This window comes from Phragmites australis, chromosome 7 (assembly GCF_958298935.1).
Source record: "Phragmites australis chromosome 7, lpPhrAust1.1, whole genome shotgun sequence".
Classification (NCBI taxonomy): domain Eukaryota; kingdom Viridiplantae; phylum Streptophyta; class Magnoliopsida; order Poales; family Poaceae; genus Phragmites; species Phragmites australis.
The window spans coordinates 6,837,441-6,860,893 of NC_084927.1; the positions used below are offsets into that span (position 1 = coordinate 6,837,441).

General features: G+C 42.5%; 1 protein-coding gene across 1 annotated transcript; it reads left to right on the plus strand.

The window, feature by feature from the left end:
• Nucleotides 1–379: 379 nt before the first annotated feature.
• LOC133925375 (protein neprosin-like) lies at nt 380–20,850 on the plus strand. The gene is made up of 10 exons (XM_062371322.1): nt 380–723; nt 836–905; nt 10,555–10,641; nt 11,292–11,477; nt 12,397–12,399; nt 13,745–13,903; nt 16,472–16,522; nt 16,655–16,801; nt 19,140–19,510; nt 20,811–20,850. Exons 1-10 carry the CDS (start codon nt 380–382, stop codon nt 20,848–20,850), a joined length of 1,458 nt encoding a protein of 485 aa, XP_062227306.1.
• Nucleotides 20,851–23,453: the final 2,603 nt, after the last annotated feature.

A 23,453-nucleotide genomic window follows, 5' to 3' on the forward strand; every position in this document is an offset into this window, starting at 1 on the left:
AACATGATCTGCATTTAGCCCGACGTACCAATTTTTACGTACTTTCCTACGAGGCGCCTTCACAGGCGGATCTTTGCAGGCAACTTGAGGAATTTCACCGTGAATGCCGACAATGTGCCAATGAGTTATTCACCATCTTCGCCACTCCACGGAATTCAAAGGAGACGCTTGAGATATCATGCCCCTACCACAATGACCGTAAGCCTTAGATGCCTGTTCCAACAAGGATGATTTGTAGTAGGCTGCTTCACAACCGATAACCAACATCCTGCCAGATGCCATTATTCCATAATTAGCAGCTTCATCGGAGGTCATGACCAACACTTCTCGACGACTACCAATAGATGAACACTCCTGCAACATTGCCTACACGTCGAACATGGATGTTCCATCTACGCCGATCTTCCACCCTATCTCAACACCAGGCGATGCTGCCCATGTCTCCCTAGATGGTCAGATCGCGCACAATGAAGAACCTATTATTATGGCAGCCTCTAGTGTTCAGCAGGAACACATGGCCGCTACACAAGATTTTATGGTGTTTGTGGTCACGGTGTCCCTCACCAAGGATTACGACACTTTAGCAGTTGCGAACTCTCGTTTGCCACCTGCGGTTGACCTGGAGATCACGCCTGGGGCAGGAGGCCCTAGGGCATCTCCAAATGTTGACCCTACAATACTGCTACTGATTAAGCTCCTCACTAGAAAGGAGATTATGGAGAGGTGGTGTCTCAACCTTTTCCCTCAGTGCGATGAGAAGTTTAGCTACAATCATGATTGCAAACACCTATTCTTCATCATGGTTGGTCACGATTTCATCAATGATGATCCATAGTGCACGGCACCACCAGCAGCAACAGGCCGTGACGTTGCTGCAGACAAGGCCAATGACGCCCCGCTCCATGGTATGGTGTTCCAAGGTCCAGCCGCAGCAGTCTACAATCTTATGACGATGGGAGGTACCAATTCCTCTAGCAACCATGAATTCGTCAACACCAAGCCGGGCATCGCTATTCCAACATCCACTTCAAGTTGCGAGGATTACTTCGTTGTCACCTACCACATTCCTACGTACACCAGCGACCACACCATTGCATGACTGATTGATCCTAATGAATCAAATGATGTGACTATCACCAGCTCCTCCATCTCCACCATGACCAATCCAGCGACCACGGTTGCTCGAACTCCATTGCATCCAGCAGCCATCAGCGTTCAGGAGAAACGCACATCCACCCTTCCCATCCACACCATCTCCAACAAGGTCATCAGCATCATCATGCAACACAATTTGGAGATTGTTGTTCCACCGGCGGCCCTGCCTACAACCATAGTGCTACAAATCTCCACCATCCGGATGTTACGCAACGCACTGACCTTCACATGTCGGTCATTCACCACTCTTGGGATGGTCCTCATCGCCAACCTGCTTGCCTCGTTCCCATGGGAACCAGGAGGATCGTGTGTTGTGTGCAAGATCTCCAATTCCTCTCCCAACATTTGACGTACTACTAGTGCGTGACAGATATCAACATCCATAAGGTACACATTAACTCTGTCTTGCACAAATTCAACAACGAGCACAACAACGATTTACATGGATTTCAAAGACATCTCCAGCACAAACCACAACGTCGTCATGATCCATGTCTTCATCACGCTCATCGACGAGTCTACCTCCTTCACCTACATCAATGGCAATGCAATCATCTACGTGCTCCTTCAACTCCATGCCATCAACATCATCATCAACACAAGGCGAATGGAGTTCTTCATCAACCATCTCCGGGCTTGCCTCATCGCGCCAGAGAGTCGCATGGGAGTAGAACTCTTTCTTCAACATGGGGCTTCCTCAGACTTCAACCATGGCCCCCACCTTGCAGCTTGCGGAGCTTTCCCCAATTAGCTGCTCAAGGATGAACTGTAAGTGTACGGGGGGAGAGATTTTATGGGTCAAGATCCAGCCCATGGCCCAATAAGACAAGCCGGCCTAAAAGGCCACTCGTGGATACTGTTCAGGCCCATAAACAGTACCACGTGTACTGTAATGGTAGTCGGGTCCATGTCGTTTCTTGTCTGTTAAGTAGATTAGGGTTTTCTACAACTTTCCAAATTGTAATAGATTACTTAGGGGGCAAGTTAGCCTCTCTATATAAAAAGAGGCAAATCATCAATAAAGAGATAAGCAAAAATTAGAAGGGAAACTCTTCTTCTTGCCGTCTAGGTGCTTGGTGTCTGACCGACCCCCCCTTTCTCTCTCATGCTGCCGACTCCTTGCGCCAATAACCCTAGCCGCCGCCCACCATAGCCGCCATTGACCTCCGTTGTCGTCATTCCCCTCCTCTCATCCCTCCAATAAACAACCACCACTACATGTTATGTAGCCACTCAATATATAGCATGTTTATACAGGATTGGAAGACTAAAGATTGGTGGCTATTCTTTGGTGACAACAAAATTCCAATTGGGTATTTAATAAAAAGTTAACTATAACTTTGATGCAAAGAATTTTCAGGGAACCTCTTGGTTGCACTTTTGGAGGCTACTACAAAAGTAATCAGAAAGAGAAGATGTCCTGAAGGCATGTCACTGTTTGAAGGTGCTGGCTATATAAATCTTCGTCACGAATGAGTGGTTATATAATTATAGGCTACGTGAATAATAATTTATTTTTACATCCTTTGTTTCCTTCCATTTGAAAACGATGTAATAATATTTTTTAGACTGTATGCATTGGACGATGAAAAAGCCCAAACTTGTTCCTTCATCTTAAAAAAAATGTAGTTTGGTATATATGGTTGGCTGGTCCGTCCAATGCCGCATCGCCACACACTGTTAGATATTTGCTTCTAGTGTCGAGTACCATATCCGCAGTTTGTGATGAAACAGCCTGCATATTCATAACTACATTAATCATTCTTGAAAAAGTCCACAATTAAATTTTGACGTTGCATATTAGTTCAGTTCATCAACGTCTTGTTTTCTTTTGCTTTTTGCATAGATGTTTTTACCATTCCATACGTGTGGCCTTATGTGCTTGGACCTCAATCATGGGGTACCAAGAGACAATGAAGCCATGTTCTCTGCACTTGTCACGGAGTTAATCAGACAACTTGTGTTGCTCGTTTGACCTCACGACCCAAATGAATGGTTTGCCAGAATTGCAGAATCCACAGCCATGCTCCTGTGCCTGTGTTTCGGGATAGTCGGAGACCGTTCCTTAGGATACAAGGACTGCAAGCAGAGCAAGGAGGCTGCATGTCAAGCCAAGCCATACACGACACGGTGCTGCTCAAGAGGTTGAACCCGTATGTCATGTTGGACAGCAGACGGATCAATTGTCTTTGCCCGCCATGTAATCTGCCTCATGTTCAGTTCATAGAGGCACCCAATATCGATGAAGGATAACAAATTGTAAATTAATTAACACCTATCAATTTGAATAGGATTTCTCGTCTGTGTTGTCAGTAAAGCAGACTATGGGCAATGAGCACTGGAATTTTCACTTGGTCAAAACAACAAACAGGAGCGGGGCATTATGCAAGGTGGCCTCACCTTGCCCCGGCCCACCGACGTTTTTTTATTTTTATATTTTTTAAGTAAAAATTTAAATAAATAGGTTCCTGGTAAAAGTATTTGTAAAACTAGACGTCTGAGGGCTGCAGCCCTCTGAGAAGGCGGTTAGGGGTCCTAACCGCCTCCTGAGAGGGCGGTAGGCCTAACCGCCCCCTCAGAGGGTGGGTACGGCCTCCCCGCTCGGCCCGATGCCTTACCGCCCCCTTAGGGGGCGGGTAGAGGTCCTTACCGCCGTCTCAGGGGGCGGTAAGGGGCCTCCACGCCCGCCGCGCCGCGGTGCCCGCCCGGCCGCCCTCTCCTGTAAAAAGGCCCAAAAATGACCAAAAATTCATAAAAATCCGAAAAAAGGAAAAATTGAGAAGGGAGAGGAGAAGAGAGGAGAGGAGATGGGAGGGATAGAGGTCGGCGAAGCCCTGCTGCATTTGGACCGCGGATTTGAAGGAAAATTTTGAGTAAATCTTTTTTTTCCTTTTTATTGTTGTTAATTAGTGCAGTAGTAGTATATGACATAGGTTTTAGACATTTATGACCTAGGGTTTAGAAAATTATCAAATTTATTTAGAAAATGGTACGATAGCAGTTCAATATAGAATATTATTTTTAGTATATTATTTGTAGTATATTATTTTTAGTATATTATTTTAGTATATTATTTGTATCTGTGGACGTAGGAGGCAACAGTAGATGATAATTTGCGAGCCTAGGGTAGCATTTAGAAATTATTTTATCCGATAATTAGAAATATAGTTTGTTGCCTTAACATGGGTTATGTTTGCGGGTGTTTCCAGGGATGACAGATAAATTAATTTTTCAGATATATTATGGTGAGGGTGAAATTAGGTACGGTCCTAACGGTGTAGATCTGTCTGGATTTCGTCATGTCATGAAGGGGCTTAGTAAAGCTAATGAGAGGACCATTATGGGTGTGTGCAAATGGCTCATGCGATTTTTCCAACTGGACCCGCAGCAATATGAGCTGAAGTTGAAAGCTGTACTGAACCGTGCTAGTCATAGATACTTTGGTGAGCTTGTTCCCATCGAAGCCACATCAACTTGGAGGCAGTATGTAGATATATGCTGTGAATGTGGCCTACCGCTTGTTTTGTTAGCTGATGCGTACTGAAAGATCAAAATGAGGTTAACTCTGCGGAAGCAGTAGCAGGACCAAGTGAGGCAGTGGAAGATGAGTCAGAGGCGGCTAATGTAGGGTCCAGGGAGGAAGTTGGTGATGTTCCAGAGCTGCAACCGATGGGTGTAGCTGATGAAGGGGAGCACATCCCTAGCATCATTGAAGATATAGATTTGGAGGATGAAGAGTTGGAGGAAGGCCTTGCCGATGGGGATTCGTCTGATGAGGAGGGTAATGCTCCAGTTCCTGCAGAGTGGCGGGATCATGAATTTTCGAAGTTGGTGGTTAGCGAGGCTGACCGGATACTGTGGCAGTACCAAGAGAATGAGGTGTCACAGGGTGCTATGTACCCTACAAAAGACGCAGTTATTGATGCAGTGAAATTCTGGTCGTTGTCTCTTCATAGGCAATTCAAGGTTGTTAAATCAAGTAAAAGAGAGTACGATGTGAAGTTCTTGGTGCCTCAGTGCCCTTGGCGGGTGCACGCATTCAGAGGGAAATGGGTAGACTACTAGCAATGCTCAATAGTTAAAGAACATAATTGTTACATTGAGGAAATAGAGTTCGCCCACCGGAACCTGTCTTCTGCTTTCATTGCAAATGTTATGTATGGAGAGATTGTGGACAACCTAAGGTATGAGCCACGATCAATAATCCGTGCTATTGAGCAAAGGTTCCAATACACAATAAACTATGCGAAGGCATGAAGGGCGAAACAAAAGGTTATTGAGATGAGGTTCGGTACATATGAAGATTCATATCACAATCTACCTCGTCAATTAGCCACAATTTGTGCAAGAAATCCAGGCAGCTACTATGATATCAAGCATTACCCCTCTACTGATGTGGAGTACAGCGGAAAAAGAGTGTTGCAGCGTGCTTTCTTTGCATTCGCTGCAACTATCAAAGCATTTAGATATTGCCGACCCATCATATGCCTAGATGGAACATTCCTGACTAGGAAGTACAAAGGGCAGATTTTGTCTGCAATAGGGGTCGACGGTATCAACCAAGTCCTGCCACTAGAGTTTGCTTTCGTGGAGAATGAGAACAGGGACAGCTGGTATTGGTTCCTAGAGCGGGTTAAACATGCAATTATTCTTAACCGACCAGATGTGTGTCTCATTCATGATAGACATGCAGGATTGTTGCAGGCTTTGCTGGATATGCAACATGGTAGCGTGCGACGGGGTGTAGCAGCACAGTGGCCCGATCTCAAAAGCAGATGGTGCATGCGCCATATGGGTGCGAACTTCTACAGACAGTTTAAAAACAAAGAGTTAATGAAGCTCTTCAAGAAGTTGTGCAGTCAGAACCAGCAACGTAAGTTCAATGCATTATGGGCAAGACTTGATGAACTGACTCTAAAACAAACTGCGGAGGCTGCACCTAACGGTGATGAACCAATAGCTCTTGGTCCTCTCCCAACCGATACTCCGCAGATTGTAAGGAAATCAGGCTCATCTATTAGGAGCTTCTCACAGTGGATACGCAATGAGCCAAATGAAAAATGGGCTCTGTTGTACAACAGTGGTGGTGCAAGGTATGGAGTAATGACTACAAACCTTGCAGAGGTTTATAACTGGGTCATACGAGGAATGAGGTCCCTACCACTAGTTGGAATTATAGAAGGCATTTTGCATGGGACCTGTAAGTACTTTATTGATTGGTATGCAGTTGCTAAGGTTGTAATGTTGGATAATCGTATGCTTTACGGACGGATGCTATGTGAGTATGTGGAGAAGACTAATAAGAAGGCCCACATGCATCGCGCAAATCAAGAGGGCACTGCAGAGTACAAGTTCAGTGTCCTGTGTCGGGATAAGGGTCGGAGGGGGGGTAGACGTGAGCGGCATGTTCAAGAGTGTGTACTAAGGAGTGGGACATGTATATGTAGTTGTCAGAAGCCACAATTACTCCACAAACCTTGTACACACGTCATAGCTGCGTGTGCGGAGCACCATATGCTTCCTAGGCAATATGTGTCAAAGTATTTTATGAAAGATCAAATACTCAATACCTGGAATCAGGAGCTGTATGGTTACAGCATTGTTGACACTTTTATAAGTAACCCAGGGCCTGCAAGAATATATGTGCCTGATTTGGGAAAGATGAAGAACGCACCGGGCCGAAGACAAACTCATCGGATTCACAACGATATGGATGAATCCGAGGCTGGCTCTAGGATTAAGCGATGCAGTCAGTGCAATGAAGTAGGTCACACTTACAAATATTATGCCAAAAATGCATGCAGTGATGCACCTGTTGTCTAGGTGAGTTTTATGTGCGTTGTGCTTGTTTTGTACCATTTTAATATTCGTTAATTTTGCATATAGTGATATAGTTAATTTGCATTCAAAGTATATTGTTACTGTATTTATTTAACAATGTATTAATGTACATGTCTTTCAAATGCAGATATGGTTGACCCTGCGACCCCCGAGCTTTTAGACCCTGCCGTGGACAAGAAGCATCGCAGCTTCTTATCCGCTGAGCACCAGACGAAGCTAGGAGTGTTTCGACCACAGGGCCCTAGAGAGCTGCTGACGATAGTATGTACCACGGGGCCCACAACAAGCGGAACTTTAGGGAGTACCTACGGTGGTATGTACCACGTACACGGACCCGTGTCACCTACACCCCTGAGGATGTCTGGCCCCACATCGTGTCGACAACGGAGGCATACCTGGTGCATTGAGACGAGGACGCCACATTAGCAGTAAGTTACTTTTTGAGTCCGTAGTCCATATTGAACGAACATAACCATATACTATAATTGTTCACTTCTGTTCGTATCCGCCGACAGATATCCTTTATGATGTAAATAGGGATGCAGCTGCTGCCATGGACCGCGCCCGACAAGGGCACCACCTAAGTGCGTCGGATGTTGCGAGCTTCATTAAACGGGTTTTCGACAAGATGGTGCGCGCCTTGAAGCTCACCTCTTGCCGATCTACCACAGATGTAGCAAGGGCGCCTCACAGGTCCAGTGGTGCCCACGCAGGACGAGCCCTCGACACCGGTGGTCCCTACTAGGCCCACCAGACACGTCGGTCCACCCGACCCCCTCACCTACTCCAGGGGTCACGTGAGGGTTAACCAGCGGTATCGGGACCACGATGGGGCGCACGGGCGACGGCAACGAGGGAGGTATGAGTAGCATTTTACATTTTATGTAACTAACATATGCATATTCGCTTCGTGATGTACTCCTATGTATTAAGACATGTTTACTTTGTATGGTCGACTTAGCATTTCGTAAATGCATTTCGTATTCAGACACGTTCAATGAAGAAGTGACCACACCACTAAACTTTAACCATGACTTGACAACACATGCCTCCTGCCGCATGCTTTAAACAAGATGTGACAACACTACCCAACTTTTTCCAAACAATAAATGACAACACAGGTGCCAATAAATGTAGAATCTCTGACCATGAGCAATGACACAACTATCTCATTCTTCAAGATGGAATCCGATGCTCCTGCCACTAGCTACGCCCCTGCCCTCACTCATTTCTTCACGAGCGAATCCAATGCTCCTGCCTCCCCCACTATAAATAGCCGAACCTCCTTACGTTGAAGCATCGCTCATTTCTCATATCTCTCAAGTGCAATGTCTTACTCAGCTCCATCAAGCCTACCAAAGAAACATTGGGGGACTACCATACCTGAAGGTCTCGAACCACCAATGTGCTTCTGTGGTGACCTTTGTAAGCTCCGCGAGTCGCAGGACATCTCATACACCTATGAGCTGCACTTCTTCATATGTGCCAACTACGAGTATGACAAGCCTCGCCATGCAATAACTGGTTATCGACCGGTACGGTAACAGATATCTGCCTCATCTCTTCCGATTTCGCACCCTCTTCATCTTGTTCCATTTGTTCAGTCCCCTCCACCGCTTTGTGATTTTATTCAGTGGCTCGACAATGAGCAAAATGACTCACAGAAACAGTGGGTCGACATGAACATGAGGTGGAGAAGGGAAGCGTAGGCACATCGAGAGTACAAGCAACAGCAAGAGGAACTTCGCCTCAAGCGGGAGGAAGAAGAGCGCATGAGGAAGGCGGCGCACGACCGTACCATGGCTTAGGCTCGGGAGGCTAAGAGGGAAAGGAAGCGGGAGAGAGCCCACCGTGCTAAGGTGGTAGGTCCCGATGCCCTCCGAAAAGGTAAGTATCCTAAATGCACTCAGTAGAGACTACCTAATGTAACCCGACATACTTTCCCTCCCTAAGGTATGTTATGATTAGGATCGGCGCACTAATAAGTAGGTCTTAGTGCGAACCGTACACGCCACCTTTGTTTCATCATCGTGTCGTCGCGGTTACAGTATATTGTAATGTTTTCACCCTATGTTTAATACTATGTTTATCCTCGTTCGCACCCCATACCCACGTAAAATGCTGCGACTACTAATTACTAATTTTTTATTCTCCGGCTATTACATAACCTACTCCAAATTTAAATTCTTAATTTCCTAACACCCCTTCCTTTTTATTTCTTTAATTACACAAAAAAATTACATTTTTAGAGAAAAAAAAATAGAAAAAATTACATTTTTAGAGAAAAAAATGGCCCTAACCGCCCCCTCACCACCCTCTTAGAGGGCTGCATGCGCCTAGTTTTACTGATTCTTCTGCAGGGAATCTATTTATTTAATTTTTTAATAAAAAAATATATAAAAAAAAAAAACTCCCTGAAGGAACACCGGACACGAAGCCGGTTTCGCAGCGAGCGGCGGGTGGTGAATGGGCCCAAGCTCCACAGCAAGCAGCCTGCGCGCGAACAGCTGTGCAAGGTTCTATCCGGGACTGAATGATTTGATTGTTGGCGCTGGAGTGGCAACGCAACCTGGCCTCAATCACTTATCCTCCTGTGATCACGGACAGATTACTCAACAATTACTTTAAATGTACTTATCAGTGTGGCACAACAAATACACAACATTAGGTCCGGTATATTTTTCTTGAACCTTGGCCCATCTTGTATTTGGCTGAGTAGGGCTCACAGAGCTTTAATGTAGGAGAGAGATGGGGATCAAAAAAATATTGGCCCTCAGCAATACAATTTTGAGTTTGACCTAGAGGGAGGTTTTTTAGCCCCCTTCATAGGTTCATAGAATTTGGTCTGCTCCCCACCACTGTGAATTCGAATACAGTTCCATAAACTTATATTCGATTGTCTGGAGGGGGATTGCATTCTATCACTGTATGCGTGCTAATACAGTCTGTAAATATTTAATTCCAAAATTAATATTACACGAATCTTACAGATCTTCATACATTTATGGTGTTGAATGTTATATCTTTATAGCTGAAAACTAAATCAAATGATATTTTCTGGGTATATACAATCGATTCTTTGTGTATAAGCATATGGTTTTTTATTTCCATATTAATGTTACAGATTTCTCAAAGATTTTTCTATATTGAATAATTATAAGTTACTAGCATTATGATATAGAGATTACTGAGTCCTGGTCATTAACGTTTATTGCCTCCTAGTTATTGAAGATTGGTTGGATCCTACTCATGATGACCTGTTGCCTACTGCTCAATTAAAACGTAGGATTCCGTTCCATCTGCAGAAGCAGCCCCTCCACGCCCTATAAAAACGGGGGAGGCCTCGCCAGAAGATGCTGACCACTTAAGATTTTCAGAATGGAACATCTCACGGCGGTTGGAGTGGTTGTTTTCTTGTCAGTGCATCTTGTTCTAACTGCAGGACTACGAGACAACAATATCATCATTAAGGTTTGTACAAAATTATCGATCGTTAACATTGGTCGTCATTCTAATGGCGTAGTTGGTGGCTAACAAGCAGTTGAATTTTTGCGATAGACCGAAGATGATGATGTGTTCCATTGCATTGACATAAGCTTACAGCCAGCACTTAGTCATCCATTGCTGAGAAACCACACGATACATGTAAGATTGCTAGTTCCCTCGTGTTTTCTCCTGATTTTACAAATTATGAGATGGTTTTATCAGCATCCTTTATGTTATTTTTGTCCTCCTTTTCTTCATTTTAACAAAAGATATATAATATAAGTTATTAATCCAATTGTTGTCTTCACTTTTACAAAAGAAAAGTTGTGGTTAGATTAGAAATTTAGTCATTATTAGAGCAAGTGCCTTTACCAGTTCATATCTTCGGACATTTACAGATTCAGTCTATTTATGCACGCCAAATGCACTTGTTGATAATAACTCGATTGACATACTTGGTTTTTTGTTTATTGGAAGGACAGATAAAAGCTATATCAACTTACCAATGTGGAAACAAAACCAAATTAATTGCTTCCCAACTATAAAAACTATTATTATAGGGCCAGAAACTATCAAATCTAGCACAAGACATTAACGTTGTTTGTCACAATCTTTTTCATATGATTGTAGAATCGGCATAGATAAATTAGGCCCACAAATCAAATGACTAATGTGTGAAATGGTAATAGAAGGGAGCTTCTAATCTGTCCTGCAGTATCTATTGGATTTAAAGTGACTACCATTTTCTACATTGAGATTAAGCAAACCGTTCTTTTACTGTAACCTGGCTTTATATATTTCTTTAATAGATGAAACCAAGCTCCTACCCATCCGGGATCAAGCTTAAATCTCCGTCAGAAGCTACAATTGAACAGGCCCAGTTGACTACCATTGCTTGCCCAGTTGGAACAATACCAATACTACAAAACAGTAAAAGTGATTTGAAGACACCATTCAGTTTTGACCCAATGGATGATACCAATAAGAGAGGGGCGGTATGTTCTCTGCTCCGACACAATTTAGTATAAACACTGCCTATCTAGATTGACTACTTTAGTAGAGTTATTCTTTTGTCTCTGTGGTGAACATGTTGACAAACGACATCAAATGTTCAATGTAGAGTTATTCTTTTGTCTCTGTGGTGAACATGTTGACAAACGACATCAAATGTTCAAAGGATACATTATTTGCCAACGCTGAGTATTTCGGTCAAAATAATTGTATGAAGAAGAGTCGTTACATGTTCAACTCAAGCACAAATCCCCAGTAACTAAAATGAGAATTTCTTATCAAGCTTACTTAGTTAAAATTAACTTAGGTACATATCAACCTTCACAATAGGTTGACATGATTCCAAACTTCCACTGTTTTTCAGCATATATTGTATACATAAGAAGTGGTGGCATGTATTTGTCCAATTACTTTGGAAAATGTTCGTGAAGTTTTGAGTTTAGTATTTCTTAATCTTGTCGCAATTAAGTTGTTGCAAATCTTTCACCAAAACACCTAATGAGAAAACCTTGTGGGCTTGAACAAATAAACAAGACGTATTGCTAGGCAATTGGATCAAAAGAAAAAGGGGTCGGATGAATTTGGCTTCATGTACGGTGAACATTGAAAGCACCTTTTTTGTACAACCTACGGTGATTCCACCGTGGTCCCTTCTCCCTCACTGGTGTTCTGCTGTTGATCCCCTCTCCTATTGTGATTCCGAAATCACTCAGTAAATGTATATCCTCTACCTGTATATAGCTTGAATTATAGAGTTTAATGTATGTAACCATAGATCTTTGTGACCATCTGTCTATTTTGACCAATCCAATGGATCTTAGGATTTGATGGGTTGAGAGATAATAAAGCTCCCTTTTCCAAAAAAAAGTTACTATTTCATTATACTTTTCCATATCAATAAAGGAAGTAAAATTCTCGCAGAGCGAATCCATGTTTACTATAAAATTAAAATGATAAGACAACATCCAACCATTATTCCTGCCATCTCTGAAATTAAAGATATTGGATCGAACTAAGTTAGAATATTAACCCTCAAATATTAATTACTTAAGAGACGTTTTGACTAGACAGCTTTTATTTGAAATTCTGAACGTACTGAAAATTTGCCGTTAAGGGTGTATTAGAAGATCAATGTAAAATTTCTAGCTTCTACTAATTAAGGGGAGTATAAAATCTGAGAATCAATCAACAGCCGGAAGTGCAAGATTAAAAGACACCTGGATACATTCGGCATCAGGCCAATTTTCCTCTAGGTATACTTATAGGGTGTCATTAGTCGCTTGCATGTCCTGTTGCTTAGGCTGAGGGGAAGCAAACTGAGCGGATGTAAGAGTATTGAAAAGAAAAGTGTTTGGTTGGTTGTATCTGTTTGAACAGGCTGATGTGAGTTTCTATTTGGTTGACTGAATCTGAGGTCGTATGAGTATATGCAAGAGCTGAGATTGTGATTGGTTGCTTGTATGAAAATGATTTTATGATACTGATAAGTAGGTCCGCTTGTATGAGTAGGTGCAGGTTGTTGTATATGCCTTAGCCAGGCTGCAGGCGTACAATTACACCCGCTCATACAAGCTGAAATAGTGCATGCAAGCAATTAAGCACGTATCTCTCAGAGATTATACGCATCCATCTAGTCAGGATCTATTTGTGCAGGCAACCAATTATGCTCATAAAATCTACTTCACCGGTGCAGTTGGGTTTGAACAAACGCCTATGGCGCACATGGGCACCCTTGCGTGGCTGGCGATCCGGAATTGTTGCTGGACCGCGAACCGGTTGGCACGCCATGGGCTACCACACCTGGCGTGATGCCCATTATGTGACCAGGACGACGAGATGGCCAAACACCTCGCGCGAGAGGTCAGCTATTCAGGCGCGTCGGGCCCTAGAACCTTGCGCCGTTGTTCGCGTACTGCTGGCGCCATGTCCACCGGAGGGTCGACAAGCCGCGCCATAAAGGTTTAAACTCTCTCATCATACTGGGCACGCGTGTGGTGGCTATGGATCGGAAGCACCGCAACGAATGTGTCTCTCAGATGAGGCTCATCTCAGGTGCTTAGCTGGGGATAAAGGGCTGAGAGCCATATGGTCGGGTTAGATCCCCTGCTGCAGTATGGCCGTGTTTTTATCTGTTTTTTGTGGCGCGCAGCTTAACAATTCCATTTGTGACCCCAGTGATCTGTGCAATTTTCTTCTCTTGTATAATTATATTTTGAGTCGTAATAAATGTAAAGTTTTCTGCTGTATGCAGGTAGCTGGGTGTAGAACATCAGGTGAAATATACGGAACCCAAGTTTCAATTAATATTTATGAGCCAAAAGTGTATGGAAACAATGATTTTAGTGCATCGTGGGCAATGATGACCAATGGCCCAAACGAAAATCTGGAGGCAATTGCTGCTGGTAATATTGTACGGACAGCAAATCAGTAACTATATTTTTATTTATTTTGCCACTTTTTCCAACTGTTTTAAGTTCAAGTACTATGTTGTTCTAGAATTTTTAATTGAGGAAATTGTTATCTAACTTTTTTAATATACTCATCTTTTGGTTAGAGATTTTAATATGAGCTGGGGCTAAACTTACTCCAGCGGAGATGGAAGCTCTGATTGGCAGATTAGATGAGAACCCTAGGGTTTATTTCCTGATGAACTAAAGCAATGCGCATGCACCTCTGTATATAGTCTGGCGCTAACTAGCTGAGCTAATAGATCCATCGCCCATTCTCTGAGCCTAGCAACCTGAAGCTAATTTCCTTAACTAATTAAGATTTGGCTTATCGCTAAACCTATACTGCTGCTGGGATAGTTAATTGGTGCTGTGGCTGTGGCCCTGCCTTTCCTCTTGCGTGAGTAGGTGCAGCCCACAAAGGCGTCCGCAGCAGATTTATTTTCTTAGACCGACATGAACGAAGTAGCAATGATGAGAACAAATTTACCTCGAGGAAAATGTGAAGTAATGTTCCTTGCACTATATAATCGATCTGCAATTAACTTTGCTTCAATCATAGTTTTTCACTTTTTCTACAAACTTGCTCATGCATAGCGTACATATTTGTTTAATTTGAATGGTACATTTTACTGCACTGACATAGCTAGATAGGTTACAGAGAAATACCCTTGTTGAAAATACATATATTCTTTTTCAATATAGCACACTGTCGTCACTTTGGCCTAGGACAATTTGTGAAGTTTGGGAATGAAATGTTACATCCTCATACTAAATATAATTTTACTAATTGTACTTATCTCGTAACTAAAGGGGCAGTAGGGCATGCTAAACTGTTGCATTTTGCATGACATCGTGAGGTAGAGCGTGCATGAAGTGTTACCTTAACGCAGAATATTTTGAACCATGAGGGAGTTTCCCATGTGAGAGGCTAGATGAGACATCTTTTCTTGGTAAGAGGAACGTGCGTTTCTAGTTTGCTCTTCAATGTTTAGCCCCTCCAACACCTCTTATAGTGGGTTCCTCTTGTAAATAAATACCCTACATCTATCTGAAGCATTGCCTTCTCCCGTCTCAGTCTACTGAATTCTCTAATTTGACTGGCATTGCCATGTAATATTGGATTTGCACACCCTAAAACTTTTCTTCTAGAACTTTTTATCATATTACACTACACCAGTACACCTCATCAGTATCGATTCCAAAATCTCATCAATGCCAGTTTTGGAACCGGCACTCCATAAGTGGCATTGATAGTCGGAGACTATCAATGCCAATTGCCCATCCGGTACTATTACCATTTCTAGAGAATTAAAAAAAAGAAGAGAATTGGCGGCGGCAGGAGCGGCATCCGAGCCGGCTCGAAATCGAGCTGGTTCGGATGCCGCTCTCGTCGCCGCTCCCATCGTCGTCGCTGCTGCCTGATTCAACATCACACGATGAATCGATTCAATCACACAAACTGATTCAACATCACAAAAAATGATTCTACATCACACAAACTGATTCAACATCAGCCCAATGAATTGATTCAATCACACAACTCCACCTTGGATCCCTCCGCCATCCTTGTTGGCGTAGTTGAACATGAGCGCCGCCAGCAATGCGAAGATCCCAGCAAAACCCACAGCCAACGAAATCACACCCATCAACTCCGGAGAGACAAGCGCTCGAGAGCACAAGTTACGCATGGAGGAGAGCTAGAACTTGACCAGATCGAGATGATCAACTAACCTGGGAAACAATCCGGTCAATTATGTCAGCGAAGGGCCGGATCGAGAGCATCTATGCTTGAGGCCGCCCGACAAGGTGCGCTGCGAGGGGACAAAGCCGATGGGTGGGATGCCGATGATGGTGACACTGCGCGTCGGCTCAGACGAGGTCCTAGATCTGGATCCCGCCGGTCGCTGCACCAGGAGGCAGGCGTAGGAGGCATGGTCCAAGGACAGGATCTCCGAGGCCTTGGCGTCCTCGGCTCTGGATCCCGCCAGATGCGGGGAGATTTGGATCGGGAGGGTGGTCGGAGAGAAGAGGGAGAGATGGGGAGAGACTGGGCGCGTGATGGGAGAGAATTAGCGCGTGCGCGTGAGTATAAGGTCGAGACCGAGCTGAGTGGACGCGAGAGGGGTGAGCCAAAAACATATTCCATTGAAATTTCGGGTCTAGGCTAGGCATCAATGCCGGTTGTATTAAAAACCGGCACTGATACTATCAATGTCAGTTTTTAAGACAAACCAGCACTGATAGTCCATATCAGTGTCAGTTCTTAACAATTTTACCATGACTCAACACGGGAGACTAAGAACCGGCAGTAATACACTTTAACTGTCGGTTCTTGTATAACCGGCAGTGATGCGGTGTTACTTATAGCTGGTTCTGTAGTAGTGTTACTTTTTGTTTGTATATACCAATAGACAATAGTGCAGGCTTGTGAATTTCCTTTATGATAATGAAACAACATTCAATAAAGTTGGACACATAGACTACATACACAATTAAACTCATGAGTTTTTCAACATGATCCTTTTCAGGTATGGCCAAACTTTTTAGGTGATAACTTCGCACGGTTTCATATATATTGGGTAATGCTATAGAGGTTGTGTAAATACATCACATGGTTTACTGTACTACGAAATACAGTTATTTTGTCTCGGAAAATATCACATTATATTAAAAGGTCTCTTAAATCCCATGGCATAATTCTTTTGTTACAGCAAGTTGATGGAATGAAAATGCCATGCTTCGATCATCTTTGCCCTGGTTTCGTGCAAGTAAATGAGAGCATTGGCCTTGGAATGAAATTACAACCTGTTTCGGTCTACAATGGGAAACAATATGCAATAATGGTTACTATATCCAAGGTACTGTTTACATACCGATATCTGAAGTACTAAATAGTATAAGCATCATACCGGCCTTGGGAAGGAGACTGCATTCAGTTTTATTTGTCAAAGTGCATGAATAAATCATATCGCTCATCACTATAAATTGAACTATCTGTCCTTGTAGTTTACAGATGGGCCTCTGTTTTTCCTGAAGCATGTCCAATGCATCGAATAAATTAGGTATCCCAGATAATTTGCCATTTAGGTTTAACAGACATTTTAGGAATCACAAGAGGTTAAGAGAACTATTTGCATGAGCGTTCGCTGTTCAGCTGAAAAAAAGGAGAAAGTCTTGCATTTGTAGCATTAGTGCACTGTTCAGTGTTGCATTGGTTTAATATCAAGTATTTTGTTGATAACTAGTTATGTAAAATACGAAGACATCTTAAATCTTATTCTTCTGTAGTATATTAAATGACTCCCAGAAACAAATATACACAAACTTATTCTTTCTAAAACATTTTGGATTCCAAATTAGGGAAGTTTTATTATTTTTACTTTAAGCAATTGTTGCGCCAAGTTCACTCCTTGCAAGCAATTATTATCACCATTCCAAATATACATATTATTTTAGAAAATTCATTTTGATTTGTGGATACTTTTCTTTTTGGTTTTTGAAGCAACATTTTTATCAAATGCATATTGGTAATATAGTATTCACATAGATAGGTATACACTTAATAATGACACACTATTTTAAAAATTAAGGCATTAGTCTTTTTGTTGTTCCTTGTTCATACAGCTAAAACGTCATCTAATTTTTTACTCAAGATCAGGGTTTGAAAATTCGATGGTTACCGAGCAAAAATCGTGATAATCGGCCATCTCGGTCTGGCTCGGTTTCAGAAACCGATCGGTAACCGAATTTGAATTAAAAAAATTCAAATAAATAAAACAAAATTCAAATAAATCTTTAAAAAAACTAGACACAATTCTAAGACTTTCTATGAAAAAATGTTTCAAAAATAATGTTGTTTGCATCATATTCTATAGGGAGAAAGTTTGAAAAAATGAAAAAAGTTGAAGTGTGCGGCTCAGTTGTTAACTCATGTTAAGGAAAAATTTAACATGCAAACACATATTTTTCTTGTGTAGAACGTATCTTAAGAGGATCTTTAAAATTGATTTCACTTTATTTAGAGTTTTATTAATTTCTCTATAATTTTTACAAATTTCACAAGCATAAAGTGAATATGTTAAGAAACATCACTGTAATTAACTTTTTCATGTCTACTATTATTTTTCCTACGTAAATCATAGTATAAATAAACTAATAAAAGTAGTTTCATAAATTTTTGAGGTGTGATGAGTCAGTTATGAATTAATCTAGTCGCAACATATTTACACAATCCTGCATGTTACAATAACTAATTCATGAGTTTATGTATTTTTAAAAGACATAGGATCATGTAAGAAGACTAACAAAATTAGTTTCATGATTTTTGGATTAGCAAAGAGTAAACTATGCATTTAACTTGGTTTAAAAAATACATTTTCTCACAGAAACTTTGAACTTTTTTATGAGTATAAATACTTTTATCATGTATATCATGTTACAAGGAAACCAAAAAAAATTGTTTCACTTGATTTGAAGCTCAGATGAATTAGTTATTGATTTTATAAAATTGAGATAATTTTTGGATTTTTTGTTGAACTTAATTGAAAATCGAGAAAACCGCTTGATAAATCGAAAAAACTGAGCGGTTACCGAGTAAACTGAGTGATTACCGATAATAGGGAAAATTCAAAAAAACCGCTCGATAAATCATAAAAACCGCGCGGTAACCGGTCGAATTCGACTGGTTACCGAGCAGCTAAAATCGTGATTTTCCCTCAAATTTCAAATTTATTCAAATGAATTTTGCCCGAAAGTTTTTGAAAATTCGAACGGTTACCGCTGTAATCGCGATTTTTCGGTTACCACCCGGTCGGTAATGTAAACCTTGCTCAAGATAGTTATCTGTGGGATGTTTGATTGGCTATGATACTATTTGTATTATTGATCCATTTCAAACATATATTAATAAAATATTTTTTTATTGGTGAAATTTGTAGTGAGAATTTGAACTTGCAAAAGTACATTTACTTGGCGACTCATAACAATGTGACTTAGAATGGAAACACTAACATGAAATTTCAAGCTAGTGCAGCTGTATAAAATATGATGAGATAGTATGTCATACATATTTCAGAAGCTTTGATACAAGGAACGCCTATATGCTGCTGAAGGGCGATATGTAAAATTGATAATTTGTTTGTCCATTTTTTTTTTGTTGGGCTATGTAGCCACTCAATATATAGTATGTTTATACAGGATTCGAAGACTAAAGATTGGTGGCTATTCTTTGGTGACAAGAAAACTCCAGTTGGATATTGGCCCCATACCCTTTTCAAATACATGAACGACCATGCGAGCAGTTCTCTGTGGGGTGGACATGTTCATGGACCGACGGTTATGTCACAATCGCCAGAAATGGGTAGTGGACATTTTGCGGAAGAAGGATTTGGGAAAGCTGCCTTTGTGAGGGACATTAAAATTGTAAATGAAAATAATGAATTCGTCAACCCAGACACGCACAGTTCCTATGCTAAGAGTACTAAAGAAGCCTGCTACAATGTTGCAAAGTTTGGCTACAACCCTGACGGTATGCATGTCTATTTTGGTGGAGCTGGTAAATGTCCGTGGTAACTGACACTACGATCAAATAATAAATTTGTGTTCTAGTTGAATATATCTGGCTGTATTCGACAAGAATGCTTTTCATGTATCAATGAAACATACTTTAATGCACTTACCAAAATCAAATGAAATGGCCACGCTGGTTCAGCCTAACTGCGTATGAAGAGCTCTGGTGGCCTTCCATGGTAAGCAACATTATAGCTTACAACTATTGTCTAGCCAGTAGAAGTTAAATGTTGTTTGGTTATGTGCCCCAACATGCCAGGCTAAATTTTGGCCATGCCCAGCTGTTTTGGCCTTCATATTTGGCCTTGCAACGAAAAATTTGGCAACCATAATAGAGATGGAGGCCAAAACTTGGCTCGAATCCGGGCGGCCAAATCGGTGACTCCGATTTGGCTTGGCCACCTTCCCATGTTGGTAGCTGAGGTGGCAGTCAGGGATTCCTTGGCTTCAATGCAAACCTTTTGGAATTAGCAAGCTTAAAACTAATGTATTTCCTAAACCACATATCCAATATATGATTCATTTATACCGTTGTATTTCTCATAATTAAATCTATGATTCGACCCATATTGGCTATGTTATGACATAAAAAAAATTAGTGACATGTAATCTCCACATGTCATGCTCATAAGTTTGGCACACTTTGGCTTGGCCACCATCTAAACGCAATGTTTTAGCCTAAAATTTGGCACAACCCTCATTTTGGCTTGGTGACAAACCAAATGTTGGGGCTGTTTGGATTGAGCCTCGGCTCACCCTGCCAAATCGTCGACGAGCCAAAAAATTAGCGAATGATTTGACCGCCGTCGTTCCGCTAGCGCGCGGGTGCAAAAATGAACTAGCTTGGGCACGTGGGTGTGGGCGCGAGCGTGGGCGTGTGGGCGCCAGCATCCATCCAAACACATGCGCAAGCACATAGTCAACGCCAAAAAATTGGCAGGGCGAAGCGGGCGTCGATCCAAACAAGCCTTGATTTAGGTAGTCGTGGAGAATTCCTCATTTCAGTATGTAATGCAAATGGATTGTGAAGAACAAATAGCTAATATATTTTGAGCTGATGCAAAGATGATTGTTGACTATGCTCACTTTGGCGATGTCATCACATTCGATACTACATTTGTAACCAACAAAGAATATAGATTATTTGGTATGTTCGTAGGTTTCAATTAGTTTAGAGAGACATTGTTTCAAAGGGATAGATGGTTGGCACTCTTAGCAAAACTTTGATATAAGTATAGGTGAATTATCCAGGTTCTATTGAATGAAGAAATTATCTGCTCTAATTTTTTCTATTTGCAGGTCATGGAATGAAGGCATGATTAAGTCTGCTATTGGGTGATGCAAGCTTTTGTATATGGAAATAGAATAGAGAACATTGGTATATGTAAATGGATCTCAGTTCAGCATATGCTCTTTTGTGTTAAGCGTATGCTCTTTTGTGAATGTAAATTTAGGGAACATTAACCTCTCATTTTACAGCAAAATATTTGCAGAATTCAAATTATTACTGAAATGAGGGGATATGGGTTATCATGTGTTAATTGCATTGTAATATGTACACCATCTGCACCTGATCATGGCTTGCACTTGATCCTGGCTTTTGCTGCTGGAGTCTCAGGGAAGAAGAAGATGGCGCCAAGCCTTCTCTGCTCTCTGCCTTTTCCCTCCAAAAGTAGCAGCTGGAAGCAAAAGGTAAAGAGAAAAGGAGAGAAAAGAAGGGCTCTCATCCTAGCCATTGTTTGCCCCTTGAATGGCTCAGATGCAGCTAATGCTTAACACTACTACAGAACATGTCATAAGTAGCGTCTTATCAGTATCGGTTGTTAAAAAATCGCCACTGAAAATGTATCAGTGCCGGTTTTTAATCTCCCGCACCCCCCAAAAAATTGAGACATCAAGAACCGGCACTGGTAGTCGTTTATCAGTGCCGGTTCTAGTCGCAACCGGCACTGAAGGTACAGGACCCAAATTTTTACTTGAATCACGTTTCGGCTCGCCCATCACGTCCATTCGGCTATGGTCTTATCTCTTCCTCACACGTCCTCCACCACAAAAGATAGCCTCTCTCTCTACTCTAGCAGACACGCCTCTCAGTAGCCTCTCTCTCTACTCTAGCCAGATCCAGCCCCTCCCATCCGTCTCCGGCTCGCCGCCGGCGATGTGCAGGTGGAGGGACCCGCCTCTTCTATAGCAGTAGTATAGATCTAGTTTTCTTTGCATCTAGCAAGGAGTTTCTCGAGCTCGGTTCGCCGGGCAAACCACGAGGTCGCCAGAGCAGCCGGCCGTCGTCCACGCAGGCCATCACCTCGGCGTTCCTCAAGGCATGGATGCAGGTGTTGGGCGCAATGTTATAGGGCGGCGAGCTCCTTCGAGACGCGCCGGCTCAGCCGGGTGGCTGCGGCGCCTGGCGTCAGCAGCTCTGCAGAGCGACGCGCCTGGCCATGGCGTGGAGCTCGGTGCCAGCCGAGACGCCACGGGGCTGGTCTCACCGCGCCACTCGTCCAGCTGCGCGCTCGGCCGCGCTGTCCCTCGTGGTCCCGAGCTGCGATGAGGTCTCTTTCCGCGCCTCCTCCCGCAGCGACTTCGTAGCAACACTACTACAAAAAACCCCATTCACTGGAAGCCCATAAAGGGGTTTCGCTGCCGGTTTTGGAGCCGGTAGTGGGCAACGGGCAGTGAAGAGGTTATCACTGCCGGCTGAAGGTTTCAGTCGGCAGTGATAGTCGGGCACCGAATCGACCTTTTTGGGGCTGGAAAAACTGAAAAAAAAATTGCACCCGAAGTCACGCGATTTTTCGCGCGAAATACACACGTGTGCGGTTCGTGACACTTGAACTCGAAACCTCTCAGCTCACGCAATACGTCCTTACCATCCCACCATAGAAGTATGTCACGTCCAAAATTCCATAATTACATAATTAAGCATAATTATGATTCTTAAGCATTATGTTTAATTTTGTATAATTTGTTTTGTGACTTTAGAGCGATCGTTTAAAGTCATTCGGATGAGACAAAGAAATGCAGGAGAGAAAAGAATTGGATTCGCAGTCAAAACAAACTTCTTTCTCTTGTACGTGGGCCCCACATGTGGCCCCACCCTCCAACCACTCAAGTGGCAGCCCCCACCTGCCCTCTCTATCTCTCCCACTTGCTCCTCTCACTCTCACATGCTCTCTCTCCCCGTGCAGCAGGTGGGAGCTCTCCCTCTCCCTCTCTCTCTGAAGCTTCCTCTCCTTCTCCCTCAAATCCGAGCTCTGGAGAAGGATTGAAGGTATGTATGTGGTACTATTGCATTCTAGGGTTCATAAGCTACTCATCCATACAATTCATTTTTGTTTTCTCGAAAGATTCGAGCCGGGTTTGATGTCTTTTGATGTTCTTGGTTGAAGCACAAGAAACGCCGGAGTTCTTCGATTTCCCTCCATTTCCTCCACTTTCCAACGGTCACCCAGCTCCACAATCATCTTGAGTAAGTCTCTTAGGCTCCCTATGGCAAGAATTCGTGGTTTGGTTGATCGATTTCGAGTTTTAGCAAAGTTCATGAGTTTTTGAGGTTTTTCACCAAAATGAGGATTTAGATGAGAGTTGAGTTAGGAATCGAGTTGCTAGGTTGATGAGTGAATTCTAGACTCCATAAACCATCTCAAACATGTTCCTCTTTAGTTTGAAAAAGATTATAATTCGATTTTGCAAATTTTTCCCCAAATCAGAGAAGTTCTGGGCAGTGTGGAGTATCTGTATAAAAGTGTGGATAGTCCGCACATATGCGGAGGTTCCGCATAAAAGTGTGGAGGGTCCCGTACTTTCTGTGAAAATGGAAATTTGAATTGTATTCAAGATTTTCTTATGGTTAAGCTACAAAGTTAGTCTAGAACCCTTGGTATGGTATATGCGTAGGAGTATGTAACATAGATTCTAGTTTGGAGTTAAATCAATCGACTA